The following is a 21,046-nucleotide window of genomic DNA, read 5'->3' on the forward strand; positions in this document are numbered from 1 at the left end:
GGGGAATGTTTAAACAGGAACTTTGTATACTGCTGTAGACAGCAAAGAAAAGAAAAAATAAATAAAAGAATTAAGGGTCAGTAGGAAGAAACGAAACTGTTATTATTTACAGATGATGGCTGTCTACATATAAAACCGAAAGAGTCTAAAGACAAGTAATTAGAATTAAGAAGAGAATTAAGCAAAGGGTATAAGATCAATATATAAAAAACAGTTACATTTTTATATGCCAGCAACAAAGACATAGAAAATGTAATTTAGAAAAAAAAGTTAAAATAACAACAACAAAAATGTGCCCAGGAATAATTATAACAGAAAAAGGACAAGGTTCACATGGACAGAATTATAAAACATTACTGGAATTCATTAAAGAAGGCCTAAATTATACTATGCTCATGAACAGAAAGACTTGAAATTTTCAAGATGTCAAATCAACCCAAATGGATGCCTAAAGTCAATGCAATTTCAATCAAGATCTAAATAGAGGTTACTGGGGAACCTGACAACCTCATTCTAAAATTGATGTGTAAGAGCGAAGGCCCAAGGACAGCTAGAATATTTCTAAAATAGAAGAATAAGTTTGAAAGGGACTTGTCCTAGGAGATAAAGACAACACACAAATCAATTAACACATTAAAATGAAGAAATTCTGTCCAAAAGCTATCATAGAGAATATAAAAAGACAATCACACACTGGTAGAAGATATGGATAATACATAATTGATGAAGGATTAGTATCAAGAATACAGGAAGAACTCTACAAATCAATAAACAGGCAAATCAATAAATGAGCAAAAAACATGAAGAGACATTTTACAGGAGAGGAAATATGGAAGACCAATAAATACATGAAAAGCTATTAGCCCTGGGCTTCCCTGGTGGCGCAGTGGTTGAGAGTCCGCCTGCCGATGCAGGGGACGCGGGTTCGTGCCCCGGATCGGGAATATCCCACATGCCGCGGAGCGGCTGGGCCCGTGAGCCATGGCCACTGAGCCTGCGCGTCCGGAGCCTGTGCTCCGCAACGGGAGAGGACACAACAGTGGGAGGCCCGCGTACCGCAAAAAAAAAAAAAAAAAAAGATTAGCCCTTATAAATAAAATGACTGAGATATAATTTTACACCATCAAATGGGCAAAATTTAAGAATTCTAACAATACGAAATGTGGATCAACGTTCTATTAACACTGCTGGTGAGCATCTAAACAGGCACAACCACTCTGGGAAACAATTTGCATTCTCTCATAAAAATGAAGACACTCATTATGATCCAGCAAGCCAGTTAAAGAGACTCCCACATAAGCAACAGGAGACACATGTGAGAATGTTCACAGAATACTTTTCATCATGACAACAACCAAAAAAAGTCCATCAGCAGAATAATCCTTAAATTATCTGTAGTATAATCACAATAGAATACTACACAGGAATGGAAATCAGGGAATTACAACTACACCTTAGAAATGTACTGAGTGAACAAAGCAAGGTACTGATGACTATACAAACCATTTTTATAAAGCTCAAAAGCAAGCAATACATTGTCTAGAGATGATAAACTACTCTCTTTTAAAAGCAAGGGAATAAAACATAAAACACAGGGTAGTGGATACCTAAGGGTGGGAGGGTGGGCAGAAATCCTCCTAGAGCTACTCAAATACTTCACAGAGAAGTGTTCACTTCTACTCCAGATTTCTGTACACTAAAACAGAGTATCTGCTGCACAAACAACGTAATTATCTATTTTATCTTGCATTTACCTGTAAGTGCAAAACAACATCTCACAGTAATCCACAGCTGACCATATGTATATCAAAACAAAATAAAACACACAAAAAAACTCCACAGATGATTCTATTTGTTATTGGTGAGTACTGGAGGACCACGAGCCTAGATGACAACAGGATTTCCTCCTTGAGGAATAATCCCCGGATTCACTGGCAATTAGTATTAAGAATTTATAAGTATTACACTGTAATAACCTTCAAACGATACGAAGAAGGAATTTAAACACCTACTTTAAAGTGCTCTATCTTTGGCGAAACAGAAACTCTTAAAAGTTTCAGTCTGAGAAACTCTGCTCTCCTAAAAAAAGAAAGGTATTTAACTTGGCATCGTGGATCCTGGAAAGGAGCACAAGGCTTCTCAAAAAGAAACAAATCCATGGTTGGTCTCAGCTATTCTTCGGTTCTGAAAAGAAAGTTCATCAGAACAAACAGACAGGCCTTCTATTTTTACTGTCCACAACAAGGATGATGTCTTAAATTTTGAGAAAGCAGCTCTGTGGACTTTCTCCAAAGATCAGTAAACACACCTCTTCCAAACACTTTTCCAAAAAGTCTGGACATATTTATTGAATTTAGCCCTATGCTTCTCATGAGTTCAGAACTGAGTTTTCTGATTCAAGACAATCGAAGAATATTCATATGCCTATGATTTCACAAGTCAAGTACCTAGCTCTAAGTTGCTGACCCATAGCTCCTGTCCTCAATGAGCTCATATGAAGAAACAAAATAAGTACACATTTAAAAGACTCCAGAACAAGATGATATGCTCAACTGACCAAGGAGGGACACAATAAGCGCTACTGTCTCACACTTCCAGAATGTGGAAAAGCATTTTTAGAGAAGGCAATTTCCTTCCAAAAGAAACTGGGGTGATAAAGCACAGAGGACAACATGATATATATTTAGGCAAAGGGTGATGGCAAAGGACTCTGAGCAAATAAAGACAATGAGTCTAAGAAAAATGATGTCCATTCAAGGAGACCACAATCTTTTAGAAAGCAAAATCCAAGCTGAGAGAACCCTAGAGGCAAAAGCAATCACTTATAACCATTTATATAGTCATTCTCAATATAAGTGATTCTTTAAAGATTCCTAGAGACACTGATTTATTGCTGATTTAAAGCAACTGGACAGAAAGAAAAAAAAGCTGTGATAAGTAGGTAGATAGGGAGGGAGATGCATGAAGTGTGGAGAGAGTAAGGACACAGACATCACTGAAATCATATGCTTCTAGGAACAAGAAGAAAATCAGAATTAACTTCCAATTCAAAAAGTATCTCAAATGAAATGGCTTTAATGCAGCCAGGTTCCTAACAGAGGCATTGGAGATGAAACTGCATTTCTACAAAAAACAATCAAACAAACAAAAAAATAAACTACTTCTTTGAAACATTTATCTAATGCTCTATTTGGAATTCTAAATACTCTTACCATAATTTAATAACCCATCCACTCAAATCGTCTTAAAATACAGCTGTTAAAATGCACCCTTTCAATGAAATATAAGTTCCTATTAAATGGACTTTTATTCAATCATTTAGATAATAACCAATTTATCAAATGCCTATTATGTGCCAAATTTTTACATAGTCTTTAGTAGTTCTATTATCACTATCTGTAAAAGTGGTATAACATATAATCAAATGTGATACAGTCCATAATCCTTTATCTGTGATTCTATGTCCAAAAATTTCTAAACAGCAGAGGATTTTCATGATATCTGACAACAAAACGTGACTTAAACTAGTGTGAGGCCCTTATAGCCTTTAATCAGCCCTTAATTCATAAAAGTATGAATACATTTCACCGCAGAGATAGTGAGGACCTGGCTGTTAAGTCTCTGACCTAATTAATGTTTAAAATACAGCTCCTGCCCTCAATGAACTCAATTCATATTGAAGGAAAAGATAAATACACATTAAAAAAGATTCCAGAACAAGACTGTATGTTCAAGTGACCAGTAAGTGGTACAAACAATAGGCACTGTTTTACTACTTCTGGAGTTCTTGTTTCTGAAACACATCTGGATTTTAAAACAGCTTTGATTCATCCATCACAGCTGAAGGTAAACATGATCACTACTGTCAAGTAAATCAAGACTTAATGATTCTGCAAGGATGTGCTCCTCCGAGATGAATCTGATACAGAGCCGGTCGGTGTAAGTACCCAACACTAACATAGTGAGATCTCAGTGTCAGGAGGGGACCATGGGAATGAAACCTGGTAGTCTCAGAATAAAACGAATTGTGCAAAGGAAGGGAGTGAATGGTGCACACTGAGAAGAACAGGACGAGCGTGCACCCCTTTTCTTCAGAGGCTCTTCTCCTGAAGTCCTAGGGCGTGAAGGTCTACAGAGAGCATGTTTGCTAGTTTTTCTAGATCCACTTCCTAAAACTGCTAGCCACAGAATGGGATCCTCTGAAGAAGGTACTTCAGGAAGACCAAAACTCAGGAAAGAGAGGATTCTCCAGCACAGGAACCGGCAGGCACAATACCACAGTAGAGGGTTGGCATGCCAGAGCCATCTGCCAAAACCAGTCCCCCTCCCCGCCACCCTCCATCACTGTAACAGATTTGTGGCTGGGCACAAGGTTGCCCAGCCAGACTACACTTCCCAGCCTCCACTGCATATATGAGTGGCCAGGTGACTAAATGCTCTCCAGTGGCAGATGATACAACGATGTGGACCTCTGTCGGGTCTCAGTCTTGAAAGTTAGGCATACACTCCTCAGCAGCATCTTCCCATTTGTAATACAGAGGTAGCTATCACTCAGCTTCAACCACACACAGGAGGACAGCACCCTAAGGGATGGCAAATCATGAAGATGAAAAGACCCTGGGCCCCAGAATGTCTGTGTGGATCAGAGCTACCTTGCTGCTCACTCAGGACTACCACATGAAAGAGAAACCTCTATGTTTCTTGAACTACTTTATCATTGGGGCTCTTTACTACTATGGCTTAGTTTTTACCTAACAACACTGGTGAGGAAGCTACATCATGGACTAGCCATCCCACTCCACCTGTCCAATTTCAATAACCCTATGTAATAGGCAAACTCCATCTTGGGAAAATCTAAACAAAACTGCCATTTCTCACCCTCATCTGCATTCTGGGGCTGTAGCCTCACAGAAATAGGAATTCATTCATTCAGCAAACTTTTGAGCACCCACTACTAAATGAAAGGTATTATGCTACACACTAGGAATATATAAGCCAACGTAAAAAAGAAAGCCAAGGGAACCCTCCTTGCGCAGGTCCTCTGTTCTGCATGCTTTTCACCCAGAAGTTAAGCTCTAGGTCTTCCTGTCTGTCCCATTTCCAGCACTTTGCAGTGCCTTTTACATAACAGGCACTAATAAATATTTGTTAGGTGAATGAATTAAGAAATCAATAAATTCATCTTATCCTCAATGAATTCAGTCTGTGGGGGGGAACAAAACAATACAATCTAGCACCTCTCACATCACAGGCATGTAATATGGTCAGTGATTTTTAGAAATGAATGAATGTATGGGCACTGAACAACATGACAGCAAATGCTATGGAGGGGCAGGAGGAATTAGAAATCAAAATCTTCCCAGAGAAACTGAAATTTGCCATGAGTTCTGAAGGACAATTAGAAGGTAACCAAATAAACAAAGTAAGGAATCAAGAAGATGTAGCGCCCATGCTGTCTGAACATGTTTACTATGCCTGGAACTTAAGGGCAGAGTTCCAATCACACAATGAACATATCTAGTACTCCTCTGAATACCACTGCTTCCACTAATTAAGCCAAAAACTGACATCTTTTCTTTAGCATTTGCATCATCATATGAACTGCTGTCAATGCAGTGCTACACCCTTCTTTAACTTTCAGATGTAATTTTCATTTTTAAATCTAAAATCAGGATTTATTTGACCAGTTCTAACAAATCCTCCATCATATAATCAAAGAATCTCAAGGTTGGTAGAAATCTGAAAGGTCACCAGATAAATGTTCTGGGAAGTCATTTATCTTGACCAGCTACAATCAGTTCTTTGCAGTCACATGGAATTTTTATCCTTCTTTTACAGCACTTTATATTTTGTCTCAGAGTATATTTGTTGATATACACATGCTCGCTCTCCCACTAGACTACACGCTTTTTATGTACAACTCACATTCTTCTTTATCTCATATTCTTCCAGTGCTCAATAATCATAGGCTCTGTATAAAATCATCTTTTAATCCAACCCAACCACATCAGCTCCTGCAGTCCCTGTCAAATCCAACCCGTTTGCTTGCTCCTGTATACAGCCTCATTGTTACCTCTGGTAAAGATGAGTTGTTGCACCTTCTTTCCAAGACCCACAGAGCTTCCTTCCTGTTTTTAATGCCAATGATGCCACATTGCTTCTCTTTTCACCTCCATTTCTATGTCATGGATTAGGGCTTAAGACTCCAAATGTTTGGAAAAAATGAAACAAGTTCCAAATAAACCATCCCTTTTGTAAGCTGCAGAATGTCCATATCTCAGAAATTGTCAGATGTTTCCCTGCAGATGTTTTAAGCCTAAAATCATCAATGCCCTTTCCCGTTCCACCTTTTGTCCCTCTGACAAGGTTACTGTGCTTCCTCGAGACTTCCTGTTTGAATAACCACACACTTGGGTGTTCAAACCCCCATGTGTCCATTATTCACCATAAAAGGGACCTGAGGAAGTAACCAGGCAGTTGAACACAAAATGATCCATGAACAAAAACAGCTGTGCGTTAGCAGGATGGACAAAAAGACAGCAGGGATCTTGACACTGCTGTGAATTTCAAAAACAAGGTCTATTTAGTCAGGCATGGTTAAAAGGCTGCTGATTCAGAGCATTCGTGGTCCATTTCATAATTGAAAATCACTGGAGATGTGAAGAAGTCTTTTTAGTTACTTCCACAGAGTCTCGCCCCAACACCAGCCTTCCTAACAGTCTCCGTTATGGGAACAAAGCTGCCTCTCCTTTCTCTCACAGCAATGGCACTACCAACTCAAAGGTTTCACCCCAAAAATTTAATACTTATTTTATTTCCCAGTCCAAAAAGCAGATTCCCCCTTCCCCAAGAGGTTTTCCTATAAAAACACAGGGAAGCACAGATATAGATACACACAGAAGAACACACAAAAAGAGGCAAAGAAAACAAGCTTACATTCTCCAAACATCTGGAAAGTATGTTAATATCCAGAATCAGTCTATTTCTGATACCCTAGATTTACCATCCATGCCTTGTGCCAGGATATAAGAACTTTAAAGTGGGCATAAGTATAAAGCCAAAGCTTTATCAGAATGGCCGCAAAACTGAATGATTCTTATTGCACCAGGAGTTGATGCTAACTTATTTCTTGCCAAGCAGCAAAAATGCTGAAAACAGTAGTAAAAAAAAACCAGCTTCAGCCCCTAAAGCAATCCTGATAAAGTAAACAAATTTTATTACAACTGCATTACAGATGGTCTCACAAACTTTCATAATCTGTAATAGAGTTGTAAGAATTTGGTATTCGATAGACTTTCTATCCCATGAACTTATCTAAAATACTCACTATAAATTCACAACTATGTATAGAGACACTCTGAAAGTTAATCCTAGACGCTCAACCCCACAGAACGTGACCCCTTTACCATGAAGGGGTAACCACATGACCAAAACAATTAAAGTAGACAATTGCTCTTCCATTTCCAACTGTCTCTCCCACACAATATTCACCTTTAGCCTTGTGTTTCTTCCCACCTCCAAAAAGAACACAACTTCAGTGAAAATTTCAGGATGCTCATCTCTACCAGATCATGATCTGGCATTTAAATAATAGTAATAATCTAAAAACTTAGCGCTTCCCTGGTGGTACAGTGGTTAAGAATCCACCTGCCAATGCAGGGGACACGGGTTCGAGCCCTGGTCTGAGAAGATCCCACATGCCACAGAGCAACTAAGCCTGTGCACCGCAACTACTAAGCCTGCACTCTAGAGCCCGCGAGCCACAACTACTGAGCCCTCATGCCACAACTACTGAATCCCGCGCGCCTAGAGCCCGTGCTCCACAACAAGAGAAGCCACGGCAATGAGAAGCCCGTGCACCGCAATGAAGATTAGCCCCTGCTCACCGCAACTAGAGAAAGCCTGCACGCAGCAACGAAAACCCAACGCAGCTAAAAATAAATAAATGTATTTAAAATTTTTTTTAATGAAAAACAATTTTTTTCATTTAAAAAAATAAAAACTTAGTGACACCAAAACAACAGGACAAGTCACCAGTCCTATCAGGATAAGGTCCATAGGAGAAGGAACCACTAGGGGAGGAACAGCAACACTGAAGCACAGATAAACTGCTAAACCAAGGCAACTATACCCTAACTTCTTTGGTAAGAGATTAAGTAAATTAAACCAGGACCCATCCCTAAAACATATTTTTTACAGTTTAAACTTTCCTAAGTTTCCTTCCAACTCCAAAATTATTCTAGTTAGCCACATATTCAAAAGTCCAGAGATGCCAACATTCCAGAAAACTAAAGGTCTAAATGTTGTACAGGATAGGGTCAGAAAACAAAATCCATTCCTAGATCTAATCATTTTACATTGCCAAGCTACTATAACTTATTTCTTAATAGTTTCTGATAATAAGATGATCTCAGATTTTGAGAACATCTGTGCAGACCGTTCCTGCTTCTAATCAGGATTTGCTGCTGCCAGAGTCCCTGCCAATGAACAGAGAGCTCAAGAAAAGCTGTTCAACTCATTTTCATCAAGCTGTCATGACCCCCTTCTCAAAAACCGTGAAGCTCTTCTCTTGGAAAGACTTAAGATCCTTTTATTCTCTTTGAAGAAAGCTGATGGGAAAGCCCTTAGAAAATACTGATGCTTCTGTATTTTACCAACTGGCAAAAGGGGTGGGGGCATTTTAAGCCCAATACTCGGCCTCAAATGTAGCAGTGGGTGCCATTCTTCCCATAAGAAATAAAATTGAGCATGTGAATTTAAATACCATCAGTCACTAGGATGTGATGATGTAACCACATGTATCACAGAAATGCAATGTGGACAAAGCAGGTCTGTAAAGAAAGGAGGATTGTGATTCAATAATACTTAATATTGAGTGGTAGAAGCGGAGGTAGTATGCAGTGGGGGAGAAACCCAAAATACAAAATCTAAGTGGGAACCCCCTTCTTCAGAGAGGAAGCAAAAAAAAATTTCTTTTTTAAAATTTTAAGATATCTAGGAGTCCGCTGATTGAACCTTGGCTCAGGAATGCTCTGGGGAAACTAAGGAGATAAAGAGTGAATGATAGATACACAGATAAGATAGATAGACAGAGTTGTAGATTTACAAACTAACATATACAGAAATCAAAGTGAAGGAAGTCACTTCCAAGCCTGAAAGCTGAAACAGTGACAAAGAAACCTCCTGGGACCACAGTAGTTATTTATCAATCAATAAAAGGTGGTTACACCTTTCAGTTAGCAAACCTGAACAACAAAAAGGCCACCAAGTAAGAGTCAGAATTTACTTGAAGCAGAGGAAACGAAGTAGAACCTGGAGATGGCCCTGACAGGCTTATCTTTAAGGATGTCAGATAAAGTAAGCAACTGAACTAACTCAGCCATTCTCAACAACCAGAAAGGAGTCATGGATAAGGCAGAAAGGAGATAAGGTGGCGTTCCCCTGACCACCCTTCAGGAAACAGGGTATGTGGTACACTTTTCCTATCATTAGACACTGACAAAACACAGAATCTCATTCTGAAATTCAATAAATTCCTTAGAAATTCCTAGAAGCGTTAACAGCTAAATATATAACTAGTATAAGTACCCAAAACCTAGTATTTTCCCATTGCTAACAATCCTCTGTTCTTCACAAATAAGTGCAAAGATCTTTTTAAAAGAAGCACTCCAAATCCAGAGCTCAAGCAGAGATCTGTCAGAGAAACCAGACTCAGTCCTTTGGTTTGGTATACTTTCATTTCACTTCCTAATTAAAGGTCCTCTACAGGTCTCTGTCACTTACCAGGCTTGTTCTAACATGGCAGAGTGGCAAGTGCATAACCTATCCACAACAGGTCTGAATTCCAACCTAAATTCAACCTGTTCTACCTCAGCAGTCACCAGTCATATTACTATCCATAGGGGTCACAGTAGTTCTCAAGATTGTTTTAAGGATTCAAAGAGGCAACCGAGGGGTGCTCAACGAAAGGAAATTTACTTTCTTTTGTTGCCCAGTTTTCACAATCCGCATCTCCTCAGAACCCATCCTCCAAGTCTCTACTACTCCATGGAAAGCAAACAATGCCTTCACCATTATCTGGTTACTCTTAGATCTTTATTCAAACAAATCACCCTTCCTGGAAAGTCCTCCATTCATGTCTACCACTCTTCAAGACCCAAGAAGCTTTTCCTGGGTGACTGCCATCGACACTCTTCAAAGTGCTTTATAGGTATTCCCTCAGCACTTTAAAAAGTTTCAACTGAATTATGTTTACTGTGCTTATATTCTCCCACTGATTGTCTGTACATGAGTGTTTTTGTCTTATCCCCTCAAAACACATTACAAATCACCTGAGGATAAAAAAAGTGTTTCAACAATATTACCTACACATTCCATATTACAATGCCCATAAGAGAAGAATTTTCTCAGCAAAGTAAGAATTTTATTTACAAAAGAACTTTGCCAACTAACTAATTAAAAATCACAATCAAATAGGCTCACCTCATTTTGAGTGGGTAGGTCTTTTCACTTAGTTGGAAATACTTCACAAAATTTCATACACTTCTCTAAGAAAGCCACACAACACAGTTCAAGCTTCAGACTTATTTCTTTTTTTAAAATAAATTTATTTATTTATTTAATTTTGGCTGCATTGGGTCTCTGTTGTGGTGCATGGGCTTCTCATTGTGGTGGCTTCTCTTGTTGCAGAGCACAGGCTCTAGGTGCGCGGGTTTCAGCAGTTGTGGCGCACAGGCTTAGCTGCTCTGTGGTATGTGGGATCTTCCCAGACCAGGGATCGAACCCGTGTCCCCTGCATTGGCAGCCGGATTCTTAACCACTGCACCACCAAGGAAGCCCCAAATGTATTATTTCTAAACGGCTCAATGAGAAGAAGCCACTATCTGGAACATGTCAAAGGAAGGAAGGTCTTCAGATTATACATTTTATGTAATATGTGGAATATTTTGTTTTCACTGTAGAATTTAAGTAACAAGTTTTATAAAAACCAGACATTGTAACAAAAGCACATGCCACAGGGATATTCTTAGAGAACTCTCTAAACCTGCCCCCCAAAACACAAACTTACCATTTATCACTTCAAACCACTAAGCACCAACCAAATCCATCACCTGGTTAAAGGTAGTCATGAGAAGAGCAAAGAGAACTTGCTCTTCCTGTACACCTGCCCACACTCCACTTCCTGAGACCTACCAGGAAGCTCACCTGAATGCTTTTCTGAAAGCACTCTGTAGGTACTTCAAGTAAAATCAGCTGATACCTCAATGAAAATCAGCTGGTTGGCTTGTTTTGTGTCCCTTCACTCAAAAAACATTTCTGAATGCCTACTGATGCCAGCAACTGCTGGTAGGGTAGAAAGACCGTACGAGAAATAGAACGTAGATGATTATGTCTTAGAGTCTGTGCTCTCCTATTTTAAACCAAAATCGTACCCCAAACTAACAAAATCACCTATTTATTTTTTGTATTTTAGTAGGTTGAAACTTTTAATTCTTTTTTTCTAATTTGAAGAATAATTTAGATACAACAAAGTACACAAATATTAAATGTACAGCTCTGAATCTGTACATATGTATACACCTTTGTAACCTCCATGCAGGTCAAGATGAAGAACGTAAAGTGGGAACTATAAAGGAGAAAAAAAAAAGACTGATTACTAGCTGTGTCTCTGAAAACACTGACAGGCATCTCTGTAGTCACTGCCTTGGGCAATCGCTCTGGTTAGCAGAAACCTTCACATACAATGTGATTTATCATCACGAACAAAATTCATTGAGTCCCTAACTCTATACAATAGAGTAACTCTATACAATACCACTTGTATTTTTTATTTCAAGAAATTTTTTAAAAATGTGAAGGTTGATTCTGAATCCTTATTTCCAAAAACTTCCAAAACAAAAAGAAGATAAAATAACAAAAAAAAAAACCACACAAAACAAGACGATACAGCAAAAATCCAATGTTGACTGCAATATAATAGGAAGCAGCCATGCAGTCGGAAACAAAGAGTAAAAGGAGGGAGCTGAGGGACTAAAACTCCTAAAGTTTTAAAAGAAATAATGTAAATCCCCTAATTCATCTCCCAGCCTTGCCACAAAAGATCTGAGAGCGCCATTGTCTAAGAAAGAGATAAGTCTGCTTTATTTTATTTCATGAATATGTAGCTGCATAGGGCACCAGGCTGACTGGACCCAGTTATTTTAGGCTGGCCTCCTGGAAGAGCCCATGGAAAGAAAAGCAGATGTACTTAATTAGTGTCACCACAGTCTGGCACAATACTCTAAAACCTCAGTGACATTTCTGTAAATGAGTTTTCTGCTAACCCCATTTAGCAAGCTGTCCGCTTTAGGCCCAAATGAGCCAACATCTAACTTTATCATTTTAGAAGAAAGGAGATGCTTGCAAATCTTAGCAAGGCCCTCTTACAAATCTTAGGGCAAGAAACAGGCAAAGTAATAGAACCGGCACACAGTCATCTTGAAATTTTATCCTTTGACAATTTAAGATAAGGGACAGATTAATCCCTTATTTTAAAAAATCCTCTCTGGAATTTTGGGCAGTAAAAATAAACAAACAGTTCTGCTCTAAACTTTGACACTTTTCCCTAAAACTCAAACAGACCAGCAGTAGAGCTGTCCATTAAGTATAGCTGGAAACAAGCAACAAGGAAAGAAGCATCTGTTGGTTCTGCTGCCTGTTAAATCTAGACAAATAAGTGGTTATTATTCATCTGTCTAACCACTTTAATGTGGTTCTTCACTATCCTGCAGAGAAGGCATACCTCAGTATGCCAGTCTCCTGAGTGTACCAATAATGAATTAAATAAACTAAAAATGATGCCACACACAATAAGCAAATAAGATGTTTCACTGCAACTCTTCTCCACAACTGCTTAATAATACCCTTTTAGAGTCTATTTCAACAACAAACATGTGAATATATATTTTAAAATAAAATTTATGTCCATTTCTAAAGAAAAACACACATTAACATTAAAATTTCAGAAACATATTCACATGTGAGATTCAAACCTGAGCAAGTAGTTTACTCATAAAATTTATCCAGCTGACTTCAAATCATATAAAAGCCTAATTTTTACACCAAAAAAGGACAGTCACAGATCTTTCAATTCCATATCAGTTCCATACCCAACTTAGTACTTTTTTATAAAGCTACAGAAATAAAACAACCAGGTACCACATTCACAGTGGCATAAATCTCAAAAAAATGGAGAGATGGCACTGATAAAAATAAACTCAAGTTCAAAAGTGTTACTGAGAAGAATATAAATTAATGTGCAGTGTTTTGGGACTTCTTATAATTCAGGCATTCATTTATTTACTCACTCTTCATATACTTACTGAACACTATGCCAGACACATTGTTAAGCAGTGGAGATACAAACCCTCCAGCCTCCCTCCAAACGGTAAGTTAAGTGAATGCTTTCTGTGTGTGCACCTTTTTTTTTTTTTTTTTTTTTTTTTGCGGTACGTGGGCCTCTCACTGTTGTGGCCTCTCCCGTTGTGGAGCACAGGCTCCGGACGCGCAGGCTCAGCGGCCATGGCTAACGGGCCCAGCCGCTCCGCAGCATGTGGGATCTTCCCGGACCGGGGCACGAACCCGTGTCCCCTGCATCATCAGGCGGACTCTCAACCACTGCGCCACCAGGGAAGCCCGTGTGTGCACCTTTTACCTAAAAACTTATTATATAACACTGAACGTATCGGTCTAGAGCAGAGGTCACCAAACTTGTCCTGTAGAGGGTCAGAGAGTAAACATTTTAGGCTTTGTGGGCCAGGACTTATTGTTACAATTACTCAACTCTGCCTTTCTAGTGCAAAATCAGCCAGAGACAATACGTTAATAAATTAACTTGACTGTGTTTCAATAAAACTTTATGGATACTAAAATTTGAATTTCATATAATTTTTACATGTCATAAAATATTTTTCTTCTTTTGATTTTTCAACCAATTAAACATGTAAAAACCATTCTTAGCTCATCGCCCATACAAAAATAGGTGGCAGCCCAGGGCTGGATTTAGTCTGTGGGCCATAATTTGCCTACCCCCAGGCTAGAGACCTAGGTCTCCACATCTAAGCCACAAGTTCCATGAGGTCAGGGCAATGTCCAAAGAATCATTATACACCCAGGAATCTGTATGGTGCTGAGGCATAGCAAGCAATTAACTAATGTTAGTTATATTCAACGAAACTAAAAAGATGACTAAGTCCCCGACCCTGCCTTCAAGGACCTCATGGTCTAGAAGTGGAGATAGACAAGCAAAGAAACAATACCATGTGATAAGTGCTGTGGTAGATACCTACAGGGTGGTGTGGGTGGGATACCTAATCCAGGCCAGGGGGAGAAAGAAACTGGGGAAGGATTCCTGAAAGTGATGACACCTGGAAGAAGTGTTCCAAACCAAAGAAACAGCCCTTCAAGCACATGAAATGACAAAAGATAAGCCTAGAGGTTATAAAGGTCCGGATCCTGAAGTACCTTATACACCATGCCAAGGCATCTGGACTTTATCCTAAAGGCTTGAGGAATCACCGCAGAATTTTTAGCTGGGAAACGATATCATCAGATTTGCATTTTAGAACCATTGCTCGGTCCAAAGCGATGGCTGCCTGAATAGAAAGAGCAAAACTGGAGGCAGAAAGACCACCAATTCGTTAGCAAGTTGTTGCAGTAATCAAGGTGAAATTCCATGGGGGGTTACAGTAAAGCAGATATAAAGATAAGGATCCAAGAGACATATGGCTGGATACAGGAAGTGAAAGTGGAGTCTTGGGCAGATTGTAGCAAGGATGGGTGGGAAAGAAAGTGGTGGAGTTACAGCTGCCCAGAGACCCAGCAGCGGATGCTATCTGCTGGCCAAACAGAGTAATCTTTACTGATGAAAGCCTATGAAGCATGGTTCTTGGCCAAAGATTGGTTGAGAGCCTCAGGAATAAACAGTAGTGCTGTTCATTAAGATACAGCTTTGAACTGGATAAGACAATAAGGAATGAATTTAGTTTTGGACATGGCCTCTGGACATAGCAAACTGACCATGTCCCACACGGAGAAAAAGCGGTCCTGAAGATACAAATTTAGAATTTATTGATTTGCAAATAGTAATGGAAGCCTTGAGATTTAGAGGACTTCATTCAGGAAGAGTGAGTAGCATGAAAAAAAAAAAAAGGAATCGAGAAACATAAGTGAAAAGGAACAGAGGGAACAGCAGGAAAACCAAGGGAGTCTAATATCTCTGAATCAGTATGTACATGAACTTGTATTGATATTTTAAAGTTGTCCTGGAATAAACTAGTCATTCTTTTGAGAGATTTGTTAGAGAAACGAAGAACTGCAGGAGCTAGTATGTTAGACTGAGTCAAAAACCTACCTCCACTATAATTTTTGGCAAATCACAACCTCAGGACCCTCATCTTTGCCTTCCCTCACTGAGTTATGGAAATCTAATCAGTGATAAACTGGAGGCTTTATAAACTGTAAAGTATTATAAAGGAACTCCTGATTTATTATTGTAATGGCATTACATCTGGGTATGAAAATTCCATCTAACAGGGTATAAACTTCTGAAGAATGGACCTTCAATCTTCTACACCTTTCTATCAGGTACTGCACCACGTATTCAGTAGGTATTTAAAATATGTTTGCAGAATATCTGGGAGTAACGTGAGAATGTATGCACAGGGAAAGGAGTGCATAGCAAAAGGCATGTCCAACTTCCTAAAAGGATTTAGAACTGAAATAGTCAAACTTTATCCCTCCCACAAATGTGGCCAATGACAAAATAATGGGGGGAGGGGAGCTCACAGTTCCAAACTTTCTCCTAATGTGTAAACTGTTTTTCTGAATGCTTTAGAAACATGAAAAAGGTATTTACGGAAAAAGCAGTGAATTGTAGAACAGGAAAACAGCCAAGAGCAACTTTATAAAACTGTGTTCACCAACTGCTGGCCACTAAAGAAGAGCTCCTTAACTCCTCAAGTTGAAACCTGCAAAATGTAAATCAGGCCTTTGTAAGACAAACTAAAATAGTGTCCCCTCAGGGTGCACAAATACCACAGTGAAGTCACCAGAGTTCTAACAGAGTCAGAACCTACCTCGCAAAAATATTCCCCGGGGAAAAAAATTTGCTGTTTGTTTCATGTTAAATACACACTTAAGAGGACCAAACAGAATAAAATGTAATACCCTTATATAGCAATTATTGTGATTTAGACACACAAAAACAATATTTAGATACAGCTTAAAAGTGTCATTTAATCACTGCTTGTTCCTAAAGCTTATAAGGAGCTTGGACACCAATCTGGCAGACTGGACACCCAGTCTGCCAAGTTTTCATCTACAGTGACTATCAAGTTAATTAAAGGGGCTGTTTAATAAAAGGCAAATCCTCAGATGCAATCTTACTATCAACTACTCTGCTGATAAGGATAAAACTTATTATAAAACACAAAAGCCAGACTTTTAAAAAGCAGTTGAATAATTCATATAGGAGTTAGGAGAGAAGATCCAGAAGTGAAAGGCAAAAGAAAGACTTCTTTTTAGAAAAGGATGCCTTGCTGAGATTTCTCTCCACAATGGGCAGAAAATACAGTTCTGATGACCACAGCAACTTTAACTCATTATATCTAAGTATACATTGCACCCTGTACCCTGGATAACTGTAAATGGTGCTTAAGACATGGTTGCTTACAGAAACAATGCTGATTTTCCTGGCTTTTGTACAAGTGATGATAATGGTACAATCACCTAATTTGTACTTGCCATCTGTTAAAATATGCCTCACCCCCCAAAAAAGGTACCAGTTAAAATGATCGTGTAATTTTATACATACATGTGTATGCATGAAATGTTTCTGGAAGGTTACGTAAAAAATTGTGAGCGACAGTCTCTACGGCAACTTAGCAAATGGAGATGAAGAGACTCACTAGTCATTATACTGTTTTAATTCACTATGTCATGTTTTACTTTTACAATAAAAAAAGTCTTAGGATCACTGGCAAAATATGTATATTTCTTGTGACAATTTAACTGTGATCTGACTTTGCTTATTTTAAAGTTTACTGTGCTTAAAGTTCAACATCAAAAGGAAGGCTACAAAAGTGGTGGCTAGACCTAGTTCTTTCACACTGCTCCCTTCGAGTTTCACATGCTCTGTAAGGGCAAAGCACAATATGCATCACTTGTTTAAGGGTATGTGAAATTTGAACTGGATGGGAGATTTAATAGATGCACAAACAGTCATGGTCCTTGAATTCATGGGAAATAATTAGTTAGCTAGAGCCCATGGAGTAACTGCAGTTAAGGAGTGAATGTGCTGAATATCAAAACACACAATAATACATAAAGCCCTGCCTATCTGTTGTTAAGTTATAGATCATAACATTCATGAATACATATATCCTTGTCATGAAAAAAGAGAGGGGAGAGAGAGAGAGATTGAGACATCAACGCCACTACACGCAAATCTCCCTCCCCTTCCCCATCTTCTCCACACACAGTTTCCTCCAGGACAGCATTTCTGATGGCACAACAAGTACAATAACTTCTAGTCAAGTTTTTAGAAATTGTCTATCTAAAAATCTTCAAGTAAATGTTCTTACAGTATTTGTATGAAAACTATTTTAAATCACTTTTATTTACTTAGAAGTTTTAAATCTATAGTTTTATGAACTTCATTTAGCAAGAATGTTACCAAAAACTGAAGAATTTTTCAGCAAAACAAGTTCAAGCATATATAACATTTTCAGAGTAAAAAGTCTTTCGAGCTTTTTAATCACTAGGACCCAAAGCTCATATATCGGCCTCCCAGTAGTAGCAACCTAACTTGACGGATACTATCTTACCTAACACATTATCTTTGTAATAGAGAAGTAATCACCGAGTAATCTACCTTCCTCTACCATCACCTGAAGTAACCTTTTGCTACATAGTGCTCACAGCAGAAAATTCAGAAGGTCCAGATTGACAGCCCTATCTTTACCTAAATAAGAGATTCTTATTCAGAAATTTTCAGTTGAATCTCACGCATTTGAGACACATGCTTTTGCTTTGAAATTTTTAATATTTCAAAACAGATAAAATAAATAAGACGCTGTAGGCATTCAAAATTCAACACAGAAGCTTTAAAAAGACAAAAAAAATTTTTTTAATAATTGGATACAAGTTTCAAAACTAATCTTGGCCAAGTTTAAAAATACAACACTTAGGAGAAAAGTGATAAAGAGCATCCCCACAAAGTCTTAGGAGGGCCTAGGTCTCTTGCAGAATCTTTAGAAAGGCACCTGTTCCAAGATACTGCTTAGTTCCATGTTTCCAATACCTTTGAAAAACTGAACTCAGTTTATTTCTTCCACCTATGAAAAACAGGTGCCTTAGAGTTCCAGTTTATGAACTTACTTTTGAAAAGTTTCATCTTCCTAATAACTTGTCTACAAATAAAATGATATTTACTACAAAGGTGCTAAATACTGTTTTTCTAAAACTTGCTCCACACACAGTAATTTAACTCCACTTTTCAAAGTACTTTCTCTAGAATCTTGACGCTTTCATAAAATTTAATGTATCAGAGAGCAGTGGAAAGAAAAATACAAAAAGCACGACCAAAAGAACCATGTGCCTACCAAACGTTCCTTTCGAAGATTCCCCAAATAATGTTACTAGCCTTATAGAATTATACTGCTTTGATAGAAGAATGGCTTGGCACGCTGTTCGCTCTGGAAGTTCATTACTACCAGCTACTGGTCTGCAACGGGACTGAAGCTCTGCCCGTCAAGGCCAGTTTCTCACGCATGTTACTCTGTTAAACACAATAATGAATCATTCTGCTCGTTTGTATATTTCAACGATGAAGAAAAACTGACCCAGATCAAACATGATTTTTAATACTCGGGGATAAACATGTCCATCCTCGTCCACCACCCAGCAATGAAGTTTTCTATACATCCCTTTCCTGATTGCTAAAAGGTCACTTACACATGCTTCTACACTTGCTTTGAATCAAAGCAAAAGGAAAGACAGTGAGGAGAGCCTTTTTACTCAGGGACAAAACTGTACCCAACAATTACAGTGAGTGCAGATACTTCCTTTTGTTTTGTCTGTACCAGGATTATCAGTGAAATCGCTCTGTGGCCCTTAATTAAAGCTGAACAACTTTAAAGAACAATAACTTTAAAAGTGAACTTCTATTTTAATTACACATAGGCAACAGCAGTAGTAAAGTCATTTGCTCCCCTCAAACCCCCTTAACTTAGACCCTTTCCTCTCTAGCTTATTCAGCAAAGCAAACAGCAATCACCCTCAACCCTGGAGAGAAAGTCTTTTAAACAAGATAAAAGTGCTAAAGGTTGACAAGTGAGGAGGGGGGGTTCTGATTAACGCTTCAGGAAAGAGGGACCAAAACAGCCGAAATAGCGAATAATCAAGGGGGCGAAAATCCGGCTAAGTTATTTATAGACTAGGAAAGCAAACAGAGAGAGATGCTGGCGGGAAGCATCTTGGCTCGCGGGATGTTAAGTGCTAGATCTAGTTTAGAAGTTGGAGAAGGGAATTTCTGTGTGGCCCATGCTGGGGAGCAGAGAGCCACCACGCGGCTGTTTGGTCCCCGCAGACTGGGTGAGGGGGTGAGCAGTAATAGGGGATGGGGCTGTCACCGCTTACCCAGATGCAGCGTGAGGTTGATGGAGTTGGGGTACTGCACCCCGGCCAGCATGGTCTGGCTCTGCCACCAGGTGGTGTCGGCCTGGTTGTTGTAGTCCGTCAGGAAGGCTGCCCCGTGCTGCAGGTGGGGCTGCCCGGCGTCGCACAGGTGACAGGACTTGGTGACCCCGGTCACCCCGGTCTGCACACAGTACTCCTCGGGCGGAGTCCCGCACGTGTTGGTGGCCACCACGGTCACGTTGAAGGCGGCGTTGACGAATTCGGGCATGCAGCGCTGCGACCGCCCGCCCTCGTCCGTGCACTCGTCCATGGCTGCCCGGGCGCAGCCGGCCGCAGCGGCCGCCAGCACAGCCAACACCCGCCAGAGGCCGCCCCGCGGCCGCAGCGCCGGCGCGGCCGGTTTGCTGCCCCTCATCCCGCCGCCCGCGCGCTGGGCCACGGCAAAGGCAAGAGCGCGGGCGCGTTCCTCTCGTGCAGCGGCGTCCCTCGGAGGCCGCTCAGCGGGTTGAGCCTCGGGGCCCAGTGGCCGGACTCTCCGGACGGGCGGTGGCGGCGGCTCGCGGCGGAGAGGAGGTCCGGAGGGCGCCCCTGGCGAGAACTGCGCGGCTCGCTAACCACTGCCCCGCACGCCGCCTCCGCGCCTCCCTCTCCCACCCGGGACACAGCCGGCACTCGCTACCGACCCCCAACTTCCGAGCGCGTACCCGAGCGCGCGCCCCCGGGGAGGAAGGAGCAGGGGGTGGGATCGGCAGGGTGGGGTGGGGTCTGCCGAGAAAGCCCAACCCCGGCGTCCTCTCAGTAGCTCCCGCGGCCCCCGTAGCCGCTCCCCGGCTCTCCACGCGCGGTGGACTGCGCGTCCGCCCCGGCAACTCGCGGCGGCGGAGGCGGTGGCGGCGGCGGCGGGGGCGGTGACATCTCGCGCTCGAGCCCGCGGCGCGCGATCGGCGGGGGAGGGGCTTTGAGGGGCGCGAGGGGTGGGCGGGGAGCGGGAGGAGAGGGGAGGGAGGGGCGGCAGGGCGGTGCATGCCGGGAGGGAAAGGAAGGCAGCGGAGAGGCAGCTTCCAGCCGGGAGGTGGATGCCAGGGTTCCCTGGCGCCGAGTCCCCGGAAGACTCGGGATTAGGGGAGCGGGTAACGGAGGGGGCCTTAAAGGGGCGACGCCGGAGGGGTGAGGTCGCTCGGAGTCGGCCTTTGGGCCCCACGCCGGTCTGGGCCGCAAGAGCGCGGATCCCCGCCCCGCCAGGTGTCAGTCCTTGCGTCCAGCCGGCAGCACCCCGGGCCAGGGACCAAAGGGACCCAATCGATGGTGGGGACTGCCCGCAGGCTCTTCGCCCCAGCCGGCCGCCCCGGGAATGCCCCCTGCCGCTCGG

General features: G+C 41.1%; 1 protein-coding gene across 1 annotated transcript in view; it reads right to left on the reverse strand.

Moving 5' to 3' along the window:
* Window positions 1–20,560, reverse strand: part of LAMC1 (laminin subunit gamma 1) — a 123,976-nt gene extending 103,416 nt beyond the window's left edge. The window contains exon 1 of the mRNA XM_019918284.3: window positions 19,678–20,560. Within this exon, the coding sequence (XP_019773843.2) occupies window positions 19,678–20,092 (415 nt within the window). The 5' untranslated portion in view covers window positions 20,093–20,560. The remainder of the gene's footprint in view (window positions 1–19,677) is intronic.
* Between the last annotated feature and the right edge of the window lie 486 nt (window positions 20,561–21,046).

This window comes from Tursiops truncatus, chromosome 1 (assembly GCF_011762595.2).
Source record: "Tursiops truncatus isolate mTurTru1 chromosome 1, mTurTru1.mat.Y, whole genome shotgun sequence".
NCBI lineage: Eukaryota > Metazoa > Chordata > Mammalia > Artiodactyla > Delphinidae > Tursiops > Tursiops truncatus.